This window comes from Gossypium arboreum, chromosome 2, assembly GCF_025698485.1.
Source record: "Gossypium arboreum isolate Shixiya-1 chromosome 2, ASM2569848v2, whole genome shotgun sequence".
In the NCBI taxonomy this organism is placed as follows: domain Eukaryota; kingdom Viridiplantae; phylum Streptophyta; class Magnoliopsida; order Malvales; family Malvaceae; genus Gossypium; species Gossypium arboreum.
The window spans coordinates 93,659,697-93,686,340 of record NC_069071.1 but is presented as its reverse complement, the minus strand read 5'-3'; the positions used below and the strand labels follow the sequence as shown (position 1 = coordinate 93,686,340).

The 26,644-nt window shown below is 37.9% G+C and overlaps 1 protein-coding gene across 1 annotated transcript; it reads left to right on the top strand.

The window, feature by feature from the left end:
- The first annotated feature begins 3,340 nt into the window (after window positions 1-3,340).
- LOC108465127 (uncharacterized) lies at window positions 3,341-4,426 on the top strand. Its single transcript, XM_017765447.1, has 2 exons — window positions 3,341-3,934; window positions 4,085-4,426. The coding sequence occupies exons 1-2, from the start codon at window positions 3,341-3,343 to the stop codon at window positions 4,424-4,426; spliced, it is 936 nt and encodes a 311-aa protein (XP_017620936.1).
- Window positions 4,427-26,644: the final 22,218 nt, after the last annotated feature.

Genomic DNA, 26,644 nt, shown 5'->3' with positions numbered 1-26,644 from the left:
ATATCCGGCTAAGCCCAAGGCAATTAGGCGAGTTATGATATCCGGGCTAAGCCCAAGGCAATTGTGCAAATTGTGATATCCGGTTAAGTCCCGAAGGCCTTTGTACGGGTTAACATAACGGGCTATGTCCCAAGGCGTTTGAACGAGTAGCTATATCCGGATAAACTCCGAAGGTATGTGATTCGAGAACTTTGAACTTGCTGGAAAATTTTCAGTTAATGCACTTGTGAAATTCCCAACAACAAGGTATGTTTTGTGTGCTTCGCACACTATGAGTAAGTGCGCATTTGAATATTCGCTCTAATGATAAATGAGCTATCGGCATTAACTAGGCCGTTATTTGTGTATGAATATAAGAGTTGGGATTGTGAAGTAAGCATGTCTTTGAGAAATTGTGCATATGAATTATTGTTTAGCTACTTGAATGCTATGCTTTGGTTGTGTGTATATTATGGCTCAAACTTACTAAGCATAAATTGCTTACTCCGTTTCTTTGTTTCTCTGTTTATAGATTTTGCTCGTTAGCGATCGGATTCGGGATCATAGAAGTTGAAGTCAACCACACTATCAAAGCCCTTTTTGGTACTCCTTTAGTTGAGTTTTGGATATGGCATGTATAGGACCACCCTCGGTTGTTTTTAAGTACTTTGTGATGTATATGTGTGCGGCCATGCGAAAATGGTTCGTAAAAGTGGAGTATGGAATTTGACCATATGTGGTTTGTAATTATATTTGGTTTCATGATGTGATTATGGTTTGAATGAGAGTGTTGGTCACATGATCAGCCATTGGAATGGCTAAATATGATCATATGTGGACCTAAGTATGACTAGACTATAGTTGGTCCATGGGAACTACAATATAGGTAAAGCCTACCTTAAAAACAGAGGCTGCCAGCTGCAGTGACGTGGATGTGAAAAATCACCAAAATTTGTAGGAATGGTGTTAAATAGTGAATAAATTATGTGATCGAACCTTGACGAGTCTATTTTCATATGAAAGTAACGAAACGATCATATGAACAGTATAATGAGAGATATTAAAGTTCTCGTGATACAGGACCAGAACGGTTTCTGGGTCCCCTGTCACGACTTTGAAAATTTACCATAAATTATCCAGAATTAATTAGAAGTCATGCCTTATATGTCCAGATTCCTTTTTCAGTCTAGTTTCATTAGAAACAAACGGCATCAGTATTGAAACCCTGTACAGAGAGATATTCAAGTTGTAACGCGCAAAGGTCAGTGTAGTCGACCCCTGTAACATGGGTGACTTTAACTAATAAACTGTACCAATTGGCCCCACCAAAAATTCTAGAAAAAAATCCAGGGATGGATATATGAGTCTAAATTCAGGTAAAATTTACGGAATCAGTTTCCGAGTTCTGTAACTCGAGATATGCTTTTTAAGGCAACAGTGATGCAGTTTTCCAGCTTGCCTGGGAATGTCAAGTTGGTTGATGCTATAAGTGGTTTTGGCTTGTTAACCCCTCGTGTCCGACACCGGCAACGGTCTCGGGTTCGGGGTGTTACACGCTCGGTAAGTATTTCTGTTGATGCGTTAACGATTGTATGATGTATGTAAACCCTAAAATAGTGAATTTTACTAAAATACCCCTAAGTATGAAATTTACCATTTTACCCCTAGGTGCAAAATGATCGTTATACCCCTAGGGTTAATTTTGACTGAAATGCATGATATTCTGATTCTGTTTGTTGTATGCCATGACATGTATATCTATTGCATGGGATCTGGGTTATGTTATGGAGGAAGAACCCGTTCTGGTGGCTGTGCCACATATTCTGATATAAGCAGCTTTGCTGCGGATTATAGTTAGTGCCGCAACCGGTGCTGACACTATAAGTGTAGGGATGGCGTGGGTGATTTATTCCCCACAGGAAGTGTAGGGATAGACGGAGGCAAGTGTAGGGTTGGATGGGGTTATCATGCATTAATCATATGAGGCTGTTTTGTTATGGACCAACTGTATTGAAATGGGCCCAACTGTGTTAATATGGCCAAGGCCCAATATATCTCGACTTGTAATAGGGCTATGGCCCAGATTAATATTGATATGGGCTAAGGCCCAGTTAACACTGATTTCTGAATAGGGCTTAAGCCCAGTAAAGCTTGAACTGATTTGGGCTCTGGTTGGGATACTTTACACACTGAGTTTTCCAAACTCACCCCCTTTCTCTTCCATCCTTGTAGGTGAGCCCTAGTTGGTGGACTTGGAGCTTGGCGGGATTCAGAGTGGCCACGAAGATTAAGTTTCTGTTTTCTTTAAAATAAGTTTCGCATTTATTATTTTGATTATTTTTATTCTGGTTTAAGTTGTAATAAGGCCGCTCTTTTTATTATTTTTAATATTTTGGGTTATTAAATTGGTTAGCTCTAGGGCGCGTTTTATAAAAGTTACTTATGTTCAAAATATCACGATTACCTAGTAAAGCTTCCGCAATGTAAATCTTTTCAAAAGAAATAAATATTTTAAATAGACTTAAACTTAATTTGTTGTTCGTGGACAAGTAATATGCTTTAAGTGTGGCAATAGATGTGTGCATGTCTAGGATTGGATACATGAAGAGCTTGGTACTTAAGCAGTCCAATAGACTCACCTCCTCTTTTCTGGCTTCCTACCTGGTGCACAGCTTCCATTCACTTTAATCTATAACGAAAATATTCTTCTCAAAGATTTTTAATTAAAACATGAGTTTTACAATAATGCTCCAATGAGTTTTACATCAAGAAGGGTTTTCAATGAAAACATGGTTTTCGAAAAACACTTCAATGTGACACGCCGAATTCGACCGTAATGTTTGGGCCGGGTTTGGTGTATTACATTTAGTGGTATTAGAGCCCGGTTGTAACAACTCGGCTATGGATCGGGTCCGAACGTTTTTATAAAATTTTGAAATCTATTTTCATGGAAAAACACTGAAATCAATTTTATGGAAATGTTAGAAAATTCTTTTAAATTTTTTTTTCAAAGTGCACAAAGAATAAATTTGAATTTCTGATTTCTGAAAAAGTGGCACCCTGAATCCCTGGCACCAAGTCTGTAAGTACCTTTTCTGAACTTTACTAAGTATCTGTTATATTACTGAGACTCTGCTATGACATTGTAGTTAGAGCTATATTGAGACTATAAGATTGAGACTGTAGCTAGGCTGAGAATTGCGAAGGGAACTCTGAAACTCTATCTGGGCATAAAACTCTTAATACAGGCAATTCGATAGATACGATGAGCACACGTGGTACTCGTGGACGGGGTACTAGGGGCCGTGGTAGAGGCCGTAGAGGGGCACGAGCTGAGTCCCTTGCCTCTGATACTATACCTATGGTGGACGCTAGTGAGACACCAGTATCGCCTACGACGGATAGTGGGACAAGACCGTATGATCATACGGCTGGGGATGACGCACTGTCCCAAGCCATGCTTCGTATTCTAGAGAGGGTCGCTAGACCCAACATTGGTACCGAAAGCCATGGGTCAGTTTCGGAACGTCTCCGATCGAATGGAGCAGAAGTTTTTAAGGGCATTTCTGGAGTAGCCCCGAATGTGGCTGAGTACTGGTTGGAAGCCACGGAGAGAATAATGGATGACCTGGATTGCACGGCTAAACAAAAGTTGAAAGGGGCGATATCACTACTTAGGAAGGAAGCTTACCAATGGTGGTTGACTGTGAAAGAGGGTACTCAACTCGAGCGGATTACCTGGGAATTCTTTAAATCCGTATTTCAAGGGAAATATGTATGGGCAAGTTATGTAGATGCCCGGAGGAAGGAATTCTTAAACTTAACTCAAGGGGATCGATCTGTGGCTGAGTATGAGGCAGAGTTTTTGCGACTTAGCCGACATGCCCGTGGGATAGTAGCAACAGAGTACAAACGTTGTGTTCGATTCGAGGATGGCCTCCGGGATAGTCTACGAGTTTTAATAGCTCCATAGAGGGAGCGAGATTTTGCGGCATTGGTAGAGAAAGCTAAGATAGCTGAGGATGTGAAGCGCGCTGAGCGCCAGAGTTGGGAAAAGAAAAGGAGTTAAAACAAAATAGATTTAAAGCCTTCCAATTCTAATCAGAGGCATAGGAAAAGTGCCAGGGCAGATGGGCCGGTCCGAGCTGAAGCCCCTGTTGCTACTGTTAGATTACAACCTTGTGTTGATTGCGGGAAAAGCCATTATGGCAAATGCTGGAAAAGGATTGGAGCCTGTTTAAGATGCGGATCGATGGAGCATCGTTTCAGAGAATGTCCTCAGAGACCAGATTATGGACAAACTACTGGTACGGGTAATATACAATCGCCGAGGGGTGGTCAGCAGCCAGTAAGAGGCTGTAGTAATGGAATGGGTCGTGGTTGTGGAGCACCAGACAGGGGTATGGGACATGCTGAGGCGAGACAGCCAGCTTTGGTCTATGCATGAGAACGGAGACGCTCCGGAAGTAGATGCTGGTACGTACTTCTCTCATGGTGTACTAATTACTTAATTTACAATTAGAGCTAGAGTGCGCAGCAGAAGCATAGTGGTTTGACTTGAGTAATACAGTTAGTTGATAGTTGGAAATTTCGAGGACGAAATTTTTTTTAAGGGGGATAGAGTTGTAACGCCCCAAAAATTGGGCCTAGAAAGAATTGGGCCTTGAGTCTAGGATTCGGATAGAAGAAAACCTGAATAATTAAGAAGTTTTAAATATTATCGTTTAAGAAAAAATTTTGAATTAAATTACTACTAGAAAATTTGTCTGTATTTATTATTACGGATATTTTAATTTTTTACTGAAATTTTAATTAGTATTATGAGATAAAATTATTATTATTAGAAAAATATCACTGCATGTATGTTTGAAAATTTTTATAAAAATTATTATTACTATTTATTGTATTATTGATATTTGAAATTTTTATTATTAGATATATTTATAAAATTATTATTATCATAATAATTATTATTAGATAGGAAAAAATAATATATATATACTTATAAAAGTATTGTTTGAACCATAGGAATAGTTAGGATACATATGTCATGACATAGGATCCAATATGTGTTTTCGTGTGAGACCACGTCTGGGACATTGACATCGATTTGTGATTTACATGTAAGACAATGTCTGGGACATCGGCATCGTATTTGATTTCATGTAAGACCTTGTCTGAGATAGTGGCATCGATATATGATTACATGTAAGACCACGTCTAGGACGTTGTATAACACCCTTTACCCGTGTTCGATGCCGGAACAAGGTACGAGGCATTATCGGAACATACACATGCAATCGTACAAAATGAGACATAATTTTTACATAATTTTTACATCCAAATTAAACCATTCAATTTTCATCACTAAGTCCCTGATATGGATCTACGAGGCCCAAAACATACTATGGAAGCGGTCCGGGACTAAACCGAGAACTTTGGAGAACATTGAAAAATTTCTTGAAAATAGGGGAATACGCCCGTGTCTAAGGCCATGTCCTTCACACAATCATTCACATGCCACATTTTTCATACTTAATCATTACAAACTCATTCAACCAACTCATGCCTCGCACAAAATGCATCATCATAACATTTAACTCAACTAATATTAGACAACATCGATGACCTTATACAAAATGAGTTATCAAATATTAAAGGCCAACATTTTAGGCCAAATCAATTATGACATATAACAAAATAACCAAGTCCTCTACACATGCCATAATTCAAAATATGAATTTCAAAATACCAAAAGAATGATGACAGTGCGGATGGATTTCCAACGATCTTTGTACCCCGAGCTAGCTTAGTGACACTATAAAACAAGGGAAAAGAGAGGGGAGTAAGCATATAGCTTAGTAAGTAGGTATGTAAATAATAAATAAATTATTAACATGCTTTTATAAATCCTCAAAATATGTTTTCAAAATAATACAATCATAACTACACATAGATCCACTATTTACTCAAGTTCAAAACAAGCTGTCTATTCGAGTTACAGTCACTAAATTATTTATATCTGGAGCTATGAAACTCCAAATTAAGATCCACTAAATTTCTAGAAACTAAACTCACATATATTCTTACCATAAAATTTTCAGAATTTTTGGTTTAGCTAATAAGTATAGTTTATTCTTTAAAGTCACCCTTGTTTTGCCATCCGACAGTTCCAACCCCTCTTCACTAAAAATTAATTATCTCCTTATGCGAGATTCAATGATGTTCTCGTTTAATTCTTTCAAAAATAGACTCAATAAATATTTTAATAATATAAACTATAACCCTTAATTATTTTTTAAATTTTTTTAATTATTTTCCCAAAATAGGGGATTCCGAAATCATTCTGACTCTATCTCACAAAAATTCAAATATTTCATAATATGAAATTCTTTTCTTACACCGTTCTTTTATATGAAAGTAGACTCAATAAGCTTTAATTTCATATCTTATTCAACCTTTAATTCGATTTCCACCATTTTTGGTGATTTTTCAAAGTCACACAACTATTGCTATCCATAACTATTTTATTACTAAATTTCACTCTTTCATGTTTTCTTTGTAGTAACTTTCATTGTAACACTTACTCTATATCAATCTTACCAAAGTTCAATCACATATCAAGCACATTACTCATAAGTTTTGTAACACCCCGTACCCGAGTCCGTTACCGGAGTCGAACACAAGGTGCACACAGACTTAACTTAATTGTTTTCATAGTCCATAAAAAAATTTCCAGACTAGCTGGTTACTGCGTCACTGTCGCCTTAAAAATCATATCCTGAGTTTTAAAGCTCGAAAATCAGTTTCGTAATTTTTCGCTGAAACTAGACTCATGTTTCCATCAACTTATTTTTTTCTAGAATTTTTGGTCAGGCCAATTAGTACAGTTTATTAGTTAAAGTCTCCCCTAATCCAGGGTTCGACTACACTGACCTTCATGCATTACGAATTGGATATCTCCCTGTACAGGGCTTCAATACTGATGCCGTTTATTTCTATAGAAACTAGACTCAAGGAGGAATCTATACATATATGGCATGACTCCTAATTATCTCTGGTTAATTTACAATGAATTTCAAAATTCGGAACAGGGAATCCAGAAACCGTTCTGGCCCTGTTTCACGAAAACCTAAATATCTCTTAACATACAACTCATATGACCGTTTCGTTTCTTCCATATAAAAGTAGATTCATCAAGGTTCATTTACATAATTTATTCACTATTTAGTTCCATTCCTGATATTTTTAGTGATTTATCACATCCACACTACTGCTGCTGTCAGCATCTATTTTCAGGTAAACTTTACCTATTTCGTGGTTTCCATGGACCAACTAGAGTTTTGTCATGCATAAGTCCACCTATGATCATGTTTAGCCATTCCAAGGGCTGATCATTGCCCAACACTTCCAATCCAGTCCATAGTCACATCATGAAACCATATATACATACATAAACACAAATGGTCTAATGCCATACTCCACTTCTACGAGCCATTTTCGCATGGCTGTACACACATACATCACAAAACGTACTTGAAAAACAGCAAAGGGTAGTCCTATACATGCCATATCCAGAGTTCAACTAAAGAGTACCAAAAGGGCTTTGATAGTGTGGATGACTTCGACTTCGATGATCCCGAATCCGATAGCTAACGAGCAAAATCTATAAAACAGAGAGCCAAAGCAACGGGGAAAGCATTTTAATGCTTAGTAAGTCTCAAGTAATGAAATCAGCTTTGACTAAAGTATTACATTCACATAGCTAAATGAATCACTTTAGTAATACACATTCTCATAATCATACTTACTTCACACTTCATCAACATATACACACACAAGGTATCAACCTATCTAAGAGCCGAAAGTTCGTTAGTCGATCGAACGAACACTATTTCAAACGAATCGACTTTTCCGATGCACATGTAAACATACCTTATCGTATGGGTTTTTCGAGCGTATTAATTGAATTTATTACAGCACCAAAACGCTCACCTTCAACCGAGCTTCTTCGGAATTTAGCCGGATATAACCACAAGCATAATTGCCTTCGGGTCTTAACCCGGATTTGGTAACTTGCACAAATGCCTTCGGGTCTTAGCCCGGATATAACAACTCGCACGAATGCCTTCGGGTCTTAGCCCGGATATAATCACTAGCATAAATGCCTTCGGGACTTAGCCCGGATATAATCACTAGCATAAATGCCTTCGGGACTTAGCCTGTATCATTCAAATGCTCATGTACACATATATCAATAATCACAACACATCCATATTTCATTCTCGTTACTAAGGCTCAAACACAAAACATTTATCAAACCTTTCCAATTTCGGCTCAATAGCCACACACAAAGAGCATGATTTCAATTGACTTTATAACTTAGTCCCTACGCACATTCGGCTGTCCGCCATAATATGACAAATCATTTCAATATAATTCAAGTAGGGTCATTATCAAGACTTACCTCGGACGTGGTCGAACGATTTCGACTACTGTTCGACTACTTTTTCCTTCCCTTTATCGGATTTAGCTCCCCTTTGCTCTTGAGCTTAATTTAACAAATAAATTGATTTAATCATTTGAGCATCGAAAGAGGAATTCAAGGTACTTAGCCCACATATTTTCATTAGACATTAAAGTCACATATGTACGGAAATCATGAATCAACTCAACACATTAGTTAGTACTCTCCTTAGCCGAATTTTCAATAGGCATCAATATGCTTGCCTCTAACCGAATGCATGCACACCAATTCCCCTCATGTGGCCGAATATGCATGTCCATGTTGAGGCCAATTATACACTTATTACCACACAAAAACAGCATACATTTTACTAACTAACGCATTCCATATTGTAACTCAATACGCATCAATCATTTATTTCATAACTGAAACATCATCATATGCAAATATATACCTTGAGATGGTATATATGTCATACCAATACATCATGTGCAAACATGTATATCTATATATATATATATGCTAGAGCCGAATCTCAAAGTTGCTTATATCCAAATATAAACATATATCCAAAGCTCAAATCTTACCTACCATGCAATATACATAAATCATACTTATGGATATACCATGGCCGAATACACCACAACACCATACCGTTTCGATTTTGGTCACGGTTGAACAAGGATCTTAATGCCTCACTCGAAAGAAAAAAATGCTAAAAAGAAGATTTAAGAGTCATCAATCCACCTTCACATGCATCATTACAAAGCTTCATTTTTAGCATGTAAATGACATCAACACCAAGCAAGAATGATGCATCCATGGCCGAGTGTCATTTCCATCACCTAACAAGATTTCACCATGGGCTAGGTAGAACTCAAGCTACCAACTAAAACATGCATGCATATCATGGACAACATCAAACATACCTTAGTCTAACAAATCACCATAGCCGATTGTTTCAAGCTCCTCCCTTCCTTTCTTTCCTCTATTCGCCAAGGATAAACCAAAGGACACACTTGTTTCCTTTCTTCCTTAGAGTTTTCAGCCAAAAGAAGTGACAATTGATGAACACCTTTTTTTCTTCTTTCCCTCAACTCACGGCAATGGGAGAAACAATCACCTTCTCTTTTTTTTTTCATTTCTTTATTCCTCACCTTAGTTTAATTTTTCCTCCCATATTGCACCAACAAAACATGTCTATGACATGTTTTGCCCATCCTCCTTGTCATGGCCGCCACCACTTATAAAAGAGGGTATTTGACATGCAAGACCATTGTTTTGCATGCATGCTTTAATTAGTCATCACACATTTCCTATCCTACCTTCAAAGTTTACTACTAGGTCCTTTTAGTGAAATTCACATTTATAACCCTAAATCAAATCATCAAAAATGTCACACACAATTAACACATATCATAGGCATCAAAATAAATATTAAATTATTTTTATGCCTCGGTTTTGTGGTCCTGAAACCATATTCGACTAGGGTCATTTTAAGGTGTCACAACTCTCCCCACTTAAGAAATTTTCGTCCCCAAAATCTTACCGTAAATAGGTTTGGGTATCGCTCTTTCATAGAGTTCTCGGGTTCCCTGTGTAGCTTCTTCTATCCCGTGTTTGAGCCATAACACTTTCACTAGCGGAACCCTTTTGTTTCGCAACTCCTTCACTTCACGAGCTAGGATACGAATCGGTTCTTCTTCATAACTCATATCGGCTTGAATTTCGACCTCGATGGACTAATTATATGCGATGGATCGATCTATAACGTCAAGCATCGAAACATGAAAGAGGTCGTGAATCTTTTCAAGTTCAGAGGCAAAATCAATCGATATGCAATCGGACCGACTCGTTCGGATACTTCATATGGCCCGATGAACCTCGGACTCAATTTGCCTTTACGGCCAAATCGAGTATCTTTTTCCAAGGCGAAACTTTAAGAAACACTTTATCTCCCACCGATACTCAATGTCTTTTCGCTTCAGATCCGCGTACAACTTTCGACGATCGGAGGCTATCTTGATTTTCACGGATTACTTTTACTTTCTGTTCAAAGATCTTTAATCAAATCCACTGAAAATTTTACTTTCACCGAGCTCGGTCCAAAACAATGGTGTACGGCATTTACGCCCGCATAAGGCCTCGTAAGGCGCCATCTTAATACTTGATTGAAAACTATTGTTGTAGCGAATTCAATCAAAGGTGAATACCGCTCCCATGAACCATCGAACTCGAGGATGTAACATCTCAACATATCCTCAAGTATCTGAATTATCCGCTCGAATTGACCATCGATTTGTGGATGAAAAGCGGTGCTAAAATGCAGCTTGGTACCCAAAGCTTCTTGCAATTTCTTCCAAAATCGCGAGGTGAATCTCGGATCTCTATCCGACACAATGTAAATCCACCCGTGTAATCTCACAACTGAGAAACGTACAATTCAAAGTGAGTTTATCCAATGGAAAATCCAGACGACGGGGATAAAGTGAGCCGACTTAGTCAGTCTATCAACAACAACCCAAATCGCATCCTTCTTACTTGCGGACAATGGCAGTCCGGACACAAAGTCCATTGTGACTCGATCCCATTTCCACTTGGGTATCTTGATCGGTGAAGTAATCCTCAAGGCACTTGATGTTCCGCTTTCACTTGTTGACATATTAAGCATCTCAAACAAAGTCGGAGATGTCTCGCTTCATGCCATGCCACCAAACCGACGTTTCAAATCGTTGTACATCTTCGTACTCCCGGGTGAATTGACATTCGCTATAATGGGCTTCGTTCGAATCATCGAAATGAGTTTCAATTCCTTGGAACACACAAACGACTTCGAACCTCAAACAATCATCATCATCAATTTGAAACTCCGATTCCTTGTTCGAACACACTCACCCGCTTTTGCAACCATTTCATCATCGACTTTCGAGCTTCACGAATTTGATGAATCAATAATGGTTTGGCTTTTAATTCACTACTAACACATTGTCGGGTAGAATGCATAAGTGTACATTCATCGTCATAAAGCTTAACAAAGTGATTTCGGCTTAAGGCGTCCGCAATCACATTAGCCTTTCCCGGTGATAATCAATGACCAGCTCATAATCTTTCAACAACTCAAGCCAATGCCTTTGTCGAGATTCAAGTCTCTTTGGGTCATCAAATATTTGAGACTTTTGTGATCCGAAAATACATGGCACTTCTCACCAAATAAGTAATGTCGCCATATTTTCAAGGCGAATACGATGGCGACTAATTCGAGATCATGGGCGGATAATTCTTTTCATGTGGCTTTAATTGTCTCGACGATAGGCCACAACTCGACCTTCTTTCATCAATACGCAACCTAACCCAAGTAGGGAGGCGCCACTATAGATGACAAACTCTTTGCCCGATTCGGTTTGCACTAAAATTGAGCTTCAGTCAAATAAGTTTTCGTTGATCGAAACTTTTCGACATTTTTTCGTCCATTCAACTTAACAACTTTTGAAGTAGCTTTCGTCATGGGTGTGGCTATCATTGAGAATCCTTTTACAAACCGTCGGTAGTAACCGCAAGTCCCAAAAAGCTCGAACCTCAAGAATATTTCTCGAGGCTTCCAGTTAAGTATGGCTAAAATTTTGCTCAGTGACTCGAATACCCGATGCAGATACCACATGACCCAAGAAGCTAACCTCACTTAACCGAATTCACACTTCTTGAACTTAGTATATAACTACTTATCCCATAAAATTTGCAACACTAATCTCGTGTGTTCAAGATGTTCGGTCTCATATCTTGAATAGACCAAGATGTCATCAATGAACACAACTACGAACCGGTCCAAATCATTCAAGATCCGATTCATCAAATCCATAAATACCGTAGGGCATTAGTGAGCCCGAACGGCATCACTAGGAACTCGAGTGATCGTACTCGCTCAAAGCGTTTTGGGTACATCCGAATCTCGAATCCAAGAATCGATAATAACCCGATCTCAAATCTATCTTTGAAAACACCGAGGTTCCTTCAGCTTGATCGAACAAATCATCGATACGCTGTAACGGATATTTGTTCTTTATTGTCACTTTATTGTCGACGATAGTCGATGCACAACCTCATGGTTCCGTCCTTCTTTTCACAAACAACACCGGTGCACCCTAAGGTGAAAAACTCAGGCGAGCAAAACCTCTATCCACCAACTCTTGCAACCGAAGCTTTAACTCCTTTAATTCGTTGGTGCCATACGATCTGAGCTATCAAAATCGATGTGGTCCCAAGTACAAGCTCAATACCAAACTCTATCTCCTGAATAGGTGGCAAACCCAGTAATTCTTCGGAAAAACATCCGGTATTCACAAACCACCAAGCATGATTCGGGTTTTATTTCTAACTCCTTATCATCAAGTACATACGCAAGGTATGCTTCGCACCCTTTCTTACATATTTTGGGCCAACATTGATGATATTACACTGGAACCCCTTTAAGTCCGTAGACTCAACTCGGATCATCTCGTTATTTGCGCACCTCAAATCCATAGTCTTGCTTTTGCAATTCACAACCGCATCATGCACGGTCAACCAATCTAAACCGAGGATAACATCAAATTCGTCAAACGGCAACAGCATCAAGTCCGCCGGAAAACAGGAACCTCGAATTACTAGGGGGCATTTCTTACACACTTTGTCGACAAGCACGTAACGACCCAAGGGATTTGACACCCTCGTGGTTTCCATGGACCAACTAGAGTTTTGTCATGCATAAGTCCACCTATGATCATGTTTAGCCATTCCAAGGGCTGATCGTTGCCCAACACTTCCAATCCAGTCCATAGTCACATCATGAAACCATATATACATTCATAAACACAAATGGTCTAATGCCATACTCCACTTCTACGAGCCATTTTCGCATGGTCGTATACACATACATCACAAAACGCACTTGAAAAACAAAGAAAGGGTAGTCCTATACATGCCATATCCGAGTTCAACTAAAGAGTACCAAAAGGGCTTTGATAGTGTGGATGACTTCGACTTCGATGATCCCGAATCCGATAGCTAACGAGCAAAATTTATAAAACAGAGAGCCAAAGCAACGGGGTAAGCATTTTAATGCTTAGTAAGTCTCAAGTAATGAAATCAGGTTTGACTAAAGTATTACATTCACATAGCTAAATGAATCACTTTAGTAATACACATTCTCATAATCATACTTACTTCACACTTCATCAACATATACACACACAAGGTATCAACCTATCTAAGAGCCGAAAGTTTGTTAGTCGATCGAACGAACACTATTTCAAACGAATCGGCTTTTCCGATGCACATGTAAACATACCTTATCGTATGGGTTTTTCGAGCGTATTAATTGAATTTATTACAGCACCAAAACGCTCACATTCAACCGAGCTTCTTCAGAATTTAGCCGGATATAACCACAAGCACAATTGCCTTCGGGTCTTAACCCGGATTTGGTAACTTGCACAAATGCCTTCGGGTCTTAGCCCGGATATAACAACTCGCACGAATGCCTTCGGGTCTTAGCCCGGATATAATCACTAGCATAAATGCCTTCGGGACTTAGCCCGGATATAATCACTAGCATAAATGCCTTCGGGACTTAGCCCGGGTATCATTCAAATGCTCATGTACACATATATCAATAATCACGACACATCCATATTTCATTCTCGTTACTAAGGCTCAAACACAAAACATTTATCAAACCTTTCCAATTTCGGCTCAATAGCCACACACAAAGAGCATGATTTCAATTGACTTTATAACTTAGTCCCTACGCACATTCTATTGTCCGCCATAATATGACAAATCATTTCAATATAATTCAAGTAGGGTCATTATCAAGACTTACCTCGGACGTGGTCGAACGATTTTGACGGCTATTCGACTACTTTTTCCTTCCCTTTATCGGATTTAGCTCCCTTTGCTCTTGAGCTTAATTTAACAAATAAATTGATTTAATCATTTGAGCATCGAAGAGGAATTCAAGGTACTTAGCCCACATATTTTCATTAGACATTAAAGTCACATCTGCATGCGAAAATCATGAATCAACTCAACACATTAGTTAGTACTCTCCTTAGCGAATTTTCTAAGCCAAGAATAGGCATCAATATGCTTGCCTCTAACCGAATGCATGCACACCAATTCCCTCATGTGGCCGAATATGCATGTCCATGTTGAGGCCAATTACACACTTAATACCACACAAAAAACAGATACATTTTACTAACTAACGATTCCATATTGTAACTCAATACGCATCAATCATTTATTTCATAACCAAACATCATCATATGCAAATATATACCTTGAGATGGTATATATGTCATACCAATACATCATGTGCAAACATGTATATCTATATATATATATATATGGTAGAGTAGAATCTCAAGTTGCTTATATCCAAATATAAACATATATCCAAAGCTCAAATCTTACCTACCATGCAATATGCATAAATCATACTTATGGATATACCATGGCCGAATACACCACAACACCATACCGTTTCGATTTTGGTCACGGTTGAACAAGGAACTTAATGCCTCACTCGAAAGAAAAAAATGCTAAAAAGAAGATTTAAGAGTCATCAATCCACCTTCACATGCATCATTACAAAGCTTCATTTTTAGCATGTAAATGACATCAACACCAAGCAAGAATGATGCATCCATGGCCGAGTGTCATTTCCATCACCTAACAAGATTTCGACCATGAGCTAGGTAGAACTCAAGCTACCAACTAAAACATGCATGCATCTCATGGACAACATCAAACATACCTTAGTCTAACAAATCACCATAGCCGATTGTTTCAAGCTCCTCCCCTTCCTTTCTTTCCTCTATTTGGCCAAGGATAAACCAAAGGACACACTTGTTTCCTTTCTTCCTTAGAGTTTTCAGCCAAAAGAAGTGACAATTGATGAACACCTTTTTTTTTCTTCTTTCCCCTCAACTCACGGCAATGGGAGAAACAATCACCTTCTCTTTTTTTTTCATTTCTTTATTCCTCACCTTAGTTTAATTTTTCCTCCCATATTGCACCAACAAAACATGTCTATGACATGTTTTGCCCATCCTCCTTGTCATGGCCGCCACCACTTATAAAAGAGGGTATTTGACATGCAAGACCATTGTTTTGCATGCATGCTTTAATTAGTCATCACACATTTCCCTATCCTACTTTCAAAGTTTACTACTAGGTCCTTTTTAGTGAAATTCACATTTATAACCCTAAATCAAATCATCAAAAATGTCACACACAAATTAACACATATCATAGGCATCAAAATGAATATTAAATTATTTTTATGCCTCGGTTTTGTGGTCCTGAAACCACATTCCGACTAGGGTCGTTTTAAGGCTGTCACAAGTTTGCACACACGTACCTGCACTTATTCATCACATAGTCAAATTCAATTACACCTAGTCATTTCTCGTTGAACACATCGAAATAATAACGGATACTCGGTGGCCTGCACATAGTACCACCCTTGTAGTCAAAGCTACCTTCTTCACAAAGTGGCCTTCACATAGTACCACACTTGTGATCAAAACCATCTCTTACACATAGCGGCCTGCACTTAGTACCACACATGTGATCGAAGCTATCGGGTACGCATAGTAGCCTGCACTTAGTACTACACATGTGACCTAACTATATGGTACACGTAGTAGCCTGCACTTAGTACTACATACGTGACCTAAAACCATTTTCAACACATAGTAGCCTGCACATAGTACTACACATGTTCTCATAACGGATTATTCATATCTTTTCTATTCTGAAGGTCCAACCGGAAAATTCCTCACTTTTCAACCTTTTGCCAATTCATCCATAATCAATTTATATTCATAATTTACATAACAATTGGACACCACTAGCATGTAGAACTCAAATTTTGCACTTTTTACAATTTAGTCCTTTTGACTAAATTGAGTGCCCAAACAACAAAATTTTTGAATAAAATTTTTACAAAATAATTCCATAAAAATGTAGACCATAAAAATATAATAAAAACACATTATTCTATGTAGGATTTGTGTCCCAAAACCACTGTTCCGATGAGACCCAAAATCGAGCTGTTACACGTTGGCATTGTATGAGCTTTTCGAGCTATCCGAGTATCCTTAATGATTCCGAACTGTTCAATGGGCATTATGAGAAAATGGTTTACTGTGTGAATTTGTATCCGATCCATGTACATTTGAATTGTATACCATATTTCAAAATGAAAGATAGGTATATGTACCTTGGTAAACATGTGATATAAGTATGAGTTGATATGAGAATGAGTTATGATATGTATATGTGAATCATGTTCAAATGAACTATAAGAGATATATGGCTATGTGTTTGTATTTTTCCTTGAATTATATGAATGAATTGATTTAGATTGATGTTATTTGTTAAGTTTATTTGTATATGGCTTACTAAGCTTTTAAAAGCTTACTTTGTGTGTGTTTTCAATTGTTTTATAGATATCGTAGCTATCGGGAGCTCGGGGATCGTTGAGGATCTTCACCATACTATCGACTCTATTTTGGTACCTTTTTCAAGTGTATATATCTAAGTGTGGCATCTATAGGCTAGATCTTTGGATATGTTTTGAGAGGTGTTTATCTAGCCATGTGATATTGCTTGGTTTTGGTTATGCTTATGAATGACTGTTGAGTATAAATTATGTGATGCAATATTGCTATTATGATGTGTTCATGGATGGCCAAAAGATTTGGTCAATTTGGTAAGATTATGGCATGAGATTGAATAAAGTAAATCGAGGTTATGAAATATATGTTTTGGTATGACTTTAGCTTACTATTTGAAATGAATTGGTATGAATTTTAAGCATGATATTGGTTGTTAATAATATGATATGAATGATGTATGTTTTGCAGTTGAAATTGGCTGAAATTTTAGTGCAAATGTGCTTGGTTTTATACTTGTAGGTATGACCCAAATTGGGTGGCAAATTGGCTTTTCAAAAGGCCTATTTTTGTCCACAAGGGTAGAGACACGGGCGTGTGTCTCAACCGTGTACGACACACGGTCATGTTGCACTGCCGTGTGTCCCCTAGGGTACCCTACAATTTAAAGTTAGTATACCCTACAGGATTGACACGGCCTAGACACATGGGCATGTCTAGTGGTCGAGTGTGGCACACAGCCTTGGCACATGGGCGTGTGTAGCCATTTCGAAGGGTACACGGGCTTAACACATGGGCATGTGGTTAGCCTTGTGACCCAAGTCAGTTTCGACCATAGCCAAGGCACATGGGCATGTCTCCGGCCTTGTGGTAAAGTCAGTATGTATGCCCTATTTTGCCACGACCTAGACACACAGGCATTTCTAATACTGTGTGAGGCACACAGCCTGTTCACACGGGCGTGTGACCCTTATAACTTTTGAAAAATGTTTAAGTTTTGAAAATTTTGTTTGCATTCGGTTTAGTCCTGACCCCTTTCTAAAGTATGTTTAAGGTTTCGTTGACCTATGTAAGGGACTCTATATTGATTTATAACTATGATACTATAATGATTTTAAAATGAATGATAAATGTTTCGATATGTCCAGTAATGCCTCTTAATCCTAGTCCGACGACGGATACGGGTTAGGGGTGTTACAACCCGTGTGGAAAAAAATAAGGCTATTTATCAAGCCTTTTTGCCACCATTTTAAGCAAACACCTACACAAAACAACATAGCACCAAACCAAGGATATACATACAACCAAATCAGCCACAATCGAGATATCCACATATCAATCATATGCTACCATCTATCATACACAAACATCCCATAATTATCAACTCAAATCATGTAAACTCCCACATCCATGAAAGGCATCATCATATAAATTGCTTATACCAATAGTAGCCAATTTCAATGGCCTTATACAAAATGAACTTTCAACCAAAATAAGCCAACACATTTTTCCAAAACAATTATGACACATGACAAAATGACCAAGTCCCCTATACATGCCATAACTCAAAATGTTGAATTCATTGGTACCAAAATATTTGATAATAGTGTGAGTGGATCTCCGACGTCTCCAATCCACGAGCTAGCTTGGTGACACTCTAAGACAAGGGAAAGGAAGGGAGTAAGCTATAAAGCTTAGTAAGTTCCTATGCAAATAACAAGCATCATAACCACACATTAATCATACAATTAACATGATGAAATATGGCATGAATGTCATTAAAATCTTATAGTCATAACTTACTCAATCACAACCTTACCAACGGTTCATCACATATCGAGCTCATTACGAATGAGTTTTACGTACATACCTGTACCAACTCGCACCATAACCATATTCTTTCACAACTTTGACATTCTCGTTGAACACTCGAAATATTAACGGATACTCAGAAATCTTCGACATAAGTGCCATATATGTAGCTAAAGCTACCTCATATCTCATAATACATATGGGCTCGTTTTCGAGCTATTCACGAGCCTGCTCACACAAGCTGTCAGTCAGGACGTAGCTACACAATGTTGCTCACACAAGCTGTTAGGTATCCGAAACAAATGTCGGACTACCCAGCCACTGGTAGGATGTACGAGACTAGCACCTGGATTACATAATCGTATATACACATGGGTTCCTAGTGACATGTCACTCGTATCCTATTCTATTCCTAAGGTTCAACCGGGACATCTTGCTTGTCAAAACTTTGTTGAATACATCCAAAGAGCCAATCACAATTCATACAATATTAAAGAATTTAAAACATAAATATAACAATGTATTATTTACATACGAACTTACCTCGGTACAAGAATTAGTAGAATTTAACCTAATTGTCAAACACTTTATTTTTCCCCCGATATAGGTCCGAACCTCATTTTTCTTAATCTATAATGAAAATTTAACTTATTTAATATTCACATTATTCAATTTAGCTCAAAAATCATATTATGAAAAATTACATTTTTGCCCTTAATGTTTCACATTTTTACAATTTAGTCCTTAGGCTCGTAAAATGATTTTCACCCAATTTCTTCATTACCCAAGCCTAGCCGAACCATTTTCATACTTACAGCAGCCCACATTTTCTACTTATTCACACTTTTACTACTTATTTTATAACTTTTACAAATAGGTCATTTTTTTACATTTTTACCGAAAATCACTTAGCAAAAGTTGTTTATCTAACACCAAACATGCATTTTCTACCATTAACCATCAAAACACACTCTTGTCTAACATGGGTCAAACCATATACCTTAATCATACCTCAAATTAGTGCTAAAAATAGGTAGATCGAGTTACAACGACTTCAAAAATGTAAAGAGTATTAAAAACAGGGCAAGAACGGACTTACAATTAAGCTTGGAAGTGGCCAAACCCTATTTATGCTTCCCTTCTAAAATTCAGCTATGGTGAGGAAGATGGAAAAGATTTTGGCTTATTTTTTGCTTTTTAATTTATTTAATTACCAAATGACCAAAATGCCCTTTTCTTAAAACACTAAAATTTCTCTTACTTCATGTCCATTTTTGTCCACCAAGTTAAGTAATGCTTTAATTACCATCTAAGGACCTCTAATTTAAAATTTCATGGCAATTAGTCACGTCTAGCTTATAGAAATCAAGTTTTGCACCTTTTGCAATTTAGTCCTTTTTACTAAATTGAGTGCTCAAATGTCAAAATTTTCGAACGAAATTTTCAAAGAATCATTCCATAAAACTGTAGACCATAAAAATATAAGAAAAATAATTTTTTCTATGTCAGATTTGTGGTCCCAAAATCACAGTTTCGACTAGACCCAAATTCGGGCTGTTACAAGATAGTTCATTTATAAGTTCAATTGAACTTAGTGATATCCTATACATCAATTTTCATGGGAAACTCTTAAATTTTCGGGAAAGTAAGATTTCTTGTACAAAATTAAAACTCCCTGTGTCTTTTAGGAGTTTCCGCTATTTGACTGGTGTTCTCAACGCCCATACTTCTTCTATATAAATTGTTGGCAGACACGTCGACTGATTTAGTCCAAAGTGTACTTTTCTAGGCAATTCTTTTATGGGACTTAACTCTATGTAGCTTCAACTAAAACTTCCATTTTACCTTCTTGATTTGACTCACGATAAGATAACCATATACGCAACCATGTTGATTTGTGTCAACTACTAATGGATATGAAGATATCTCATCATACGATGAACTCTTTTCTAACCCCTTTCAGTCCACTTTGAACCTAATTTAGACTTACTGTATTACCACGATAATTATCTTCTTACGACTTAGCTTGTGTAAAAACCCAACTTTTAGGTAAGACTAATTTAATAGTACTCTCATTTGCGGCCTTGAATTCGAGACTTAACTGATAAATAAGCACCACTTTTTTTTGTGGACTTAATGTAACACCCTTCACCCATATTCAACGCTGGGACAGGGTTCGAGGCGTTACTAGACTTAAACCTTCACCAACATACAAAACCGGGTCACCAAATTTTGCCCAAAAATAAAACTTTTCAAACACATGCGTAACGTCCCTTATACAGGCCTTCGAGGCCTAAAACATACATCAGGGCGGTTTAGGACAAAACCAAGAACATTCAATAAATTTTTGGCAACTTAATAAATTCTCTTGCTTAGTGAGTCATACGCTCGTGTGGGTAAGGCCGTGTGGTCACACACGCCCGTGTAGCCTGGCACATGCCCGTGTCTTCAGCCCATGTAACTCTCAGTTTATGATGTCAGCATGCATTTAGGGGCACACGGTCAAGACACACACCTGTGTGTCTAGCCCGTGCTTGAAACTGACTTCAAATTTTAGGTGCAGGGGACACACGACCATACCACACGCCCACAGGGGTGATTCATGTGTCACACATAGCCTAGACACACGCTCGTGTGTCTATTTGTGTGGAACTTGTAGGGCTATTTTCCAAGCCTTTGGTCACCCTCTATCAACCGGTCACACTTATAGGTTATCTTAATAGATAATAAGGCCAGATTATACACTTACATATAACCTTGATAAACCTCATTGCATGTAAACCTCATATCATCGGTTTTATACATGCTAGGTTAATTCCCTTTTCGTATTAATGGTTTCCATGTCTCATTGACACATTTAAGATTGGCTCATTCTTATAACTCATTGCCAATTATAGCCAAGTCATCCTATGTAAACATAAACATGCATAGATTTGTAGGTCATAGCCTACTTCAAAATAAGCCAATTCCCATGGCCATATAGAAATAGATGTGTATATCTTTACATGTCTTCATTATGGCTAATCAAATGACATATCTAACAAAATAAACCAAGAGCCCTATACATGCCATTAAACAAAATAAAATTGCCTATATACCAAAGCTAGTCTAGTTGATAGTATGTTAACTCACCAACCGTCTTCCAATTTTTACGAGTTCTTGAGCTCTGTAAGACAGGGAAAAGAGAGGGGTAAGCATTTACATGCTTAGTAAGCCTGAATAACTGGAAAGTAAACTTACCAATTAATTAGCATACAACCATATTAAGCAAATAAATCAACAAGTTAGTGACAATAATAATGCACCATGTAATTTGTCTTAGATGAGCTCATCATTCATCATTTCATTTATAGACATCATATTAATCCCATAAAGTTTCTAGGAAATCTAGATGAATTATCCATTATCCGTCAAGTCATAAGAATGATCATTTCAAGTATACACTCCCACGAATCTCACATCTTACGGCTTGATTACCAGTCCAGGCTAAATCCTCCGCATCGTAAACTCATAAGGTGAAGTCGGGATTACCAGTTCGCTCCCTTATAGCGACAAACACCCTTAATGAGCTCAGATCTGAATTACCAGTCCAGGCTAAATTCAGACCCTAATCAGATTACCCGTCCAGGCTAAATCCATAATGCACACATATTCTTCGGGAGGCTCGATCACTCAAGGAACACTCGTCCAGGCTAGATCCTTTTTATACTTGAGATCAACGGATCACCCATCTGGGCTAAATCCTTTCTGCAACACATGCAGGATCTCAGGTCATGTAAGCCATGGTTTATCCATCAGATTTCCTTTTCAACCTCAATCGGACATTTATCAACATGTCATTATTAAGGATATATTTCATAGATTTTCATGCCATCATCAAATGCAATTACCATACATTCATAAATCATACAATTAAGCATACTATGAGTTTACTTTAAGTTATTCAAACTTACCTGGTACTCGTCTCGGTATCGTGTTTCGGTTATTCTGAAACCTTTCATTTTCCTCGATCGACCTCCGAAATTTGTTCCTTGGGGTCTATAACAATAAAAATAAATCATTAACACCTCACATTATACTTTTTGAGTCTACATTTCACCCCAGTCCAAATGACCGTTTTGCCCCTAACCTTTCATATTTTTATGATTTAGTCCCTAGGCTCGTATAATGGAATGCATGCAATTTCCACATTACCCAAGCCTAGCCGAATGTTCTTTCCTCTTATGGCAGCCCACATTTTTCCATTATTTCACATTTCTACCTCACATTTTACACCTTTTGCAAAAAGGTCCTTTTTAGGGGTATTTCATGAAAATCACCTAGGAAAAGATATTTAACACACATCCAACTTCCATATTCCTCCATAAACCATCAAAATACAAGTAACTCATGCATGGGAAAATTTCTAAACATGAACCCTAGCTTGAAATATGGGTAGAAATAGAAAGATTAAGCTACTGGGATTTCAAAAATACGAAGAACAATAAAAACGAGGCTTGGGAGCACTTACTATTGAGCTTGAAAATGTTGAAAACCCTAGCTATGGTGACTTGAGAATTTTGGCTGGACAAGGAAGAATAATGTCTGATTTTTGCCTTCTTTTTCCCATTTTATTTCATTAGATTGCCAAATGACCAAAATGCCCTTAAGCCCTTTTTTTAAAATTTCATCCACACAAGCCCATTTTTGCCCAAAAACTTAGAAATTGGGAAAATTGCTCCTCAAGACCTTCTAATTAATATTATAAATCAATTTCATACAAATTGCTTTAAAACCCAAGTTTTACAATTTATTCAATTTGGTCCCTAATGTCCAATTGGACACCTTACTCAAAGAATTCCTTTATGAAACTTTAACACATGCATATTCTCATATTCTAGACCACATAATAATCATAAAATAAATATTTTGATGTCGGATTTGTGGTCCTGAAACCACTGTTCCGACTAGGCCCTATTTTGGGATGTTACATTTCTCCCCTCCTTAGGGACTTTCGTCCTCGAAAGTCTTACCCGTAAACAAGTATGGATATTGGCTTCTCATGCTTTCTTCTGGTTCCCATGTAGCTTCTTCTACACCGTGTCTATGCCATAAAACCTTTTCCAAAGCCACATCTTTATTTCTCAACTGTTTAATCTCGCGAGCTAAAATCTTGACCGATTCCTCGCCATAAGCCATATCTGGTCTAATCTTAATCTCTGCCGATGAAATCACATGAGAGGGGTCTGATCGATATCGCTTTAACATGGATACATGAAATATGTCATGAATCTTTTCCAGTTCGGGTGGCAATGCCAATCGATAGGCTAATGGTCCAACTCTTTCAGTGATCTCGTACGGTCCTATAAATCGAGGACTCAATTTTCCTTTCCGGCCAAATCTCAATACTTTTTTCCATAGAGATACTTTCAAGAATACTCTATCTCCAACTTGGAACTCAATCTCTTTTCTTTTCAAATCAACATATGACTTTTGCCTACCCGATGTCGCTTTTAAACAGTCTCGTATCACTTTAACTTTTCTTTAGTTTCCTTGATTAGATCAACCCCACGAATCTGACTTGCCTTGAGTTCTGTCTAATACAATGGAGTTCGGCACTTTCTGCCATACAAGGCCTCATAAGGTGCCATTTTCAAACTCGTTTGAAAACTGTTGTTGTATGCAAATTCTACCAATGGTAAATATTTTTCTCAGCTACCCTAAAATTCGAGGATACAACATCACAACATATCCTCAAGGATATGAATCGTCTGCTCAGTCTGACCATCGGTCTACGGGTGAAAAGCTATACTAAAGCTCAACTTTGTAGCCAAGGCTTCTTGTAACTTCTTCCAGAATCTCGAAGTGAATCTCAGGTCTCTGTCTGAAATAATCAACAGTGGTACTCCGTGTAATCTCACAATTTCAGATATATACAAGTCGGCCAATCTATCAAGAGAGTAATCTATTCTTACCGGAATGAAATGAGCCGACTTTGTCAACTTATCCACCACAACCCATATAGTATCTTTCTTTTTTGGGGTCAATGGCAAACCTGTCACGAAATCCATAGTAACTTTACCCCACTTCCATTTGGGGACCATCACAGGCTGTAACAAACCTAAAGGTGCTTGATGTTCAACTTTGACTTGTTGACATATCAAGCATTTCGATACAAATTCAGAAATATTTCTTTTCATTCCGTTCCACCAGTACATTTTCTTTAAATTATTATTCATCTTGGTATTTCCTTGATGAATATACAAACAACTATCATGTGCTTCTTGCAAGATTTTCTGAATAAGCTCATTATCTTTGGGTACACAAACCCTATCTCTGAACATCAAACATCCATCAGGACCAATCCAAAAATCTGATTTAATATCCGACTCACATTGAATTCTTTTAGCTTGTAAGTCGCTGTCATTAGTTTGAGCATCATAAATTTCCTGTAGAAATGTCGGCCTAGCTTCTAGCTCTGCGAAAACTGAACCATCATCAAGCAACGCCAATCGAGCGTTCATGGCTCTCAGTGCAAACAAGGATTTTATGCTTAACATATCAGTTACCACATTCGCCTTTCTCGGGTGATAGTCAATAATTAACTCATAATCTTTAATTAATTCTCGAGTGATAGTCAATGAGTCATCAAATACTTCAAACTCTTGTGGTCGGTAAATATATGACAAGTCTCACCATATAAAGAATGCCTCCAAATTTTTAAGGAAAAAAATGGCGGCAAGCTCTAGATCGTGCATCGGATACTTCTTCTCGTGTGGCTTCAATTGTCGTGAAGCATAGGCTATCACCTTGCCATCTTGTATAAGTACACAACCCAATCCATTTAAGGATGCATCACTGTAGACCACAAACTCTTTTCTCGGCTCAGGTAACACTAAAACAAGAGCTTCAGTCAGCAATGTCTTTAACCTCTCAAAACTCTGCTGACACTTTTCTGTCCATTCAAACTTAACGTCTTTCTGTAGCAACCTCATTATTGGAGTCGCTATCATGGATAATCCTTTCACAAATCTTCGGTAATAACTGGCTAAACCCAAAAAGCTTCTAACCTCGATTACATTTTTAGGCGGTTTCCATTCAACAATGACAGAGATCTTACTTGGGTCAACTTGGATGCCTTCACCCAAAACAATATGACTGAAAAACCCAACTTTTTAGAGCCAAAACTCACTCTTGCTAAACTTAGCATACAGTTGTTTTTCCCGTAAGGTCTGCAACACAGTTCTCAGATGCTTCGCATGCTCTGTCTCATCTTTGGAATAAATCAAAATGTCGTCAGTGAACACAACAAAGAACTTATCCAAGTATGGCCGAAAGATTCTATTCATTAGGTCCATGAATACGGCCGGTGCATTTGTTAACCCAAATGACAGGACAAGAAATTCATAGTGGCCATGCCTCGTTCTGAAAGCTATCTTAGGTACGTCCGATTCTTTAACTCGCAACTGATAGTAGCCGGACCTCAAGTCTATCTTAGAGAACACAGTGGCTCCTCTCAACTGGTCATACAAGTCATCGATCCTTGGAAAAGGATACTTATTCTTGATAGTTACCTTTTTCAACTGTTGATAATCTATACATAGCCTTAATGAACCGTCTTTCTTCTTTACAAACAATACGGGAGCACCCCAAGGTGTAAAGCTTGGCCTTGCAAAATCTTTATCTGTCAGCTCTTGCAACTGTGCTTTTAACTCTTTCAGCTCGATTGGTGCCATCCTGTATGGAGCAATAGAAATGGGAGCTATTCTTGGCACCAATTCAATACCAAACTTTATCTCTCTTTCAGGAGGTAATCTGGGTAATTCTTTTGGGAACACGTCTGGATATTCACATACTATTGGCACAGACTCAATCTTCAACTCCGTTTCCTTGGTGTTCAATACAAAAGCAAGGTAAGCTTTATACCCTTTTCTTATATATCCTTGAGCAACCATCGCTGTGATTACAA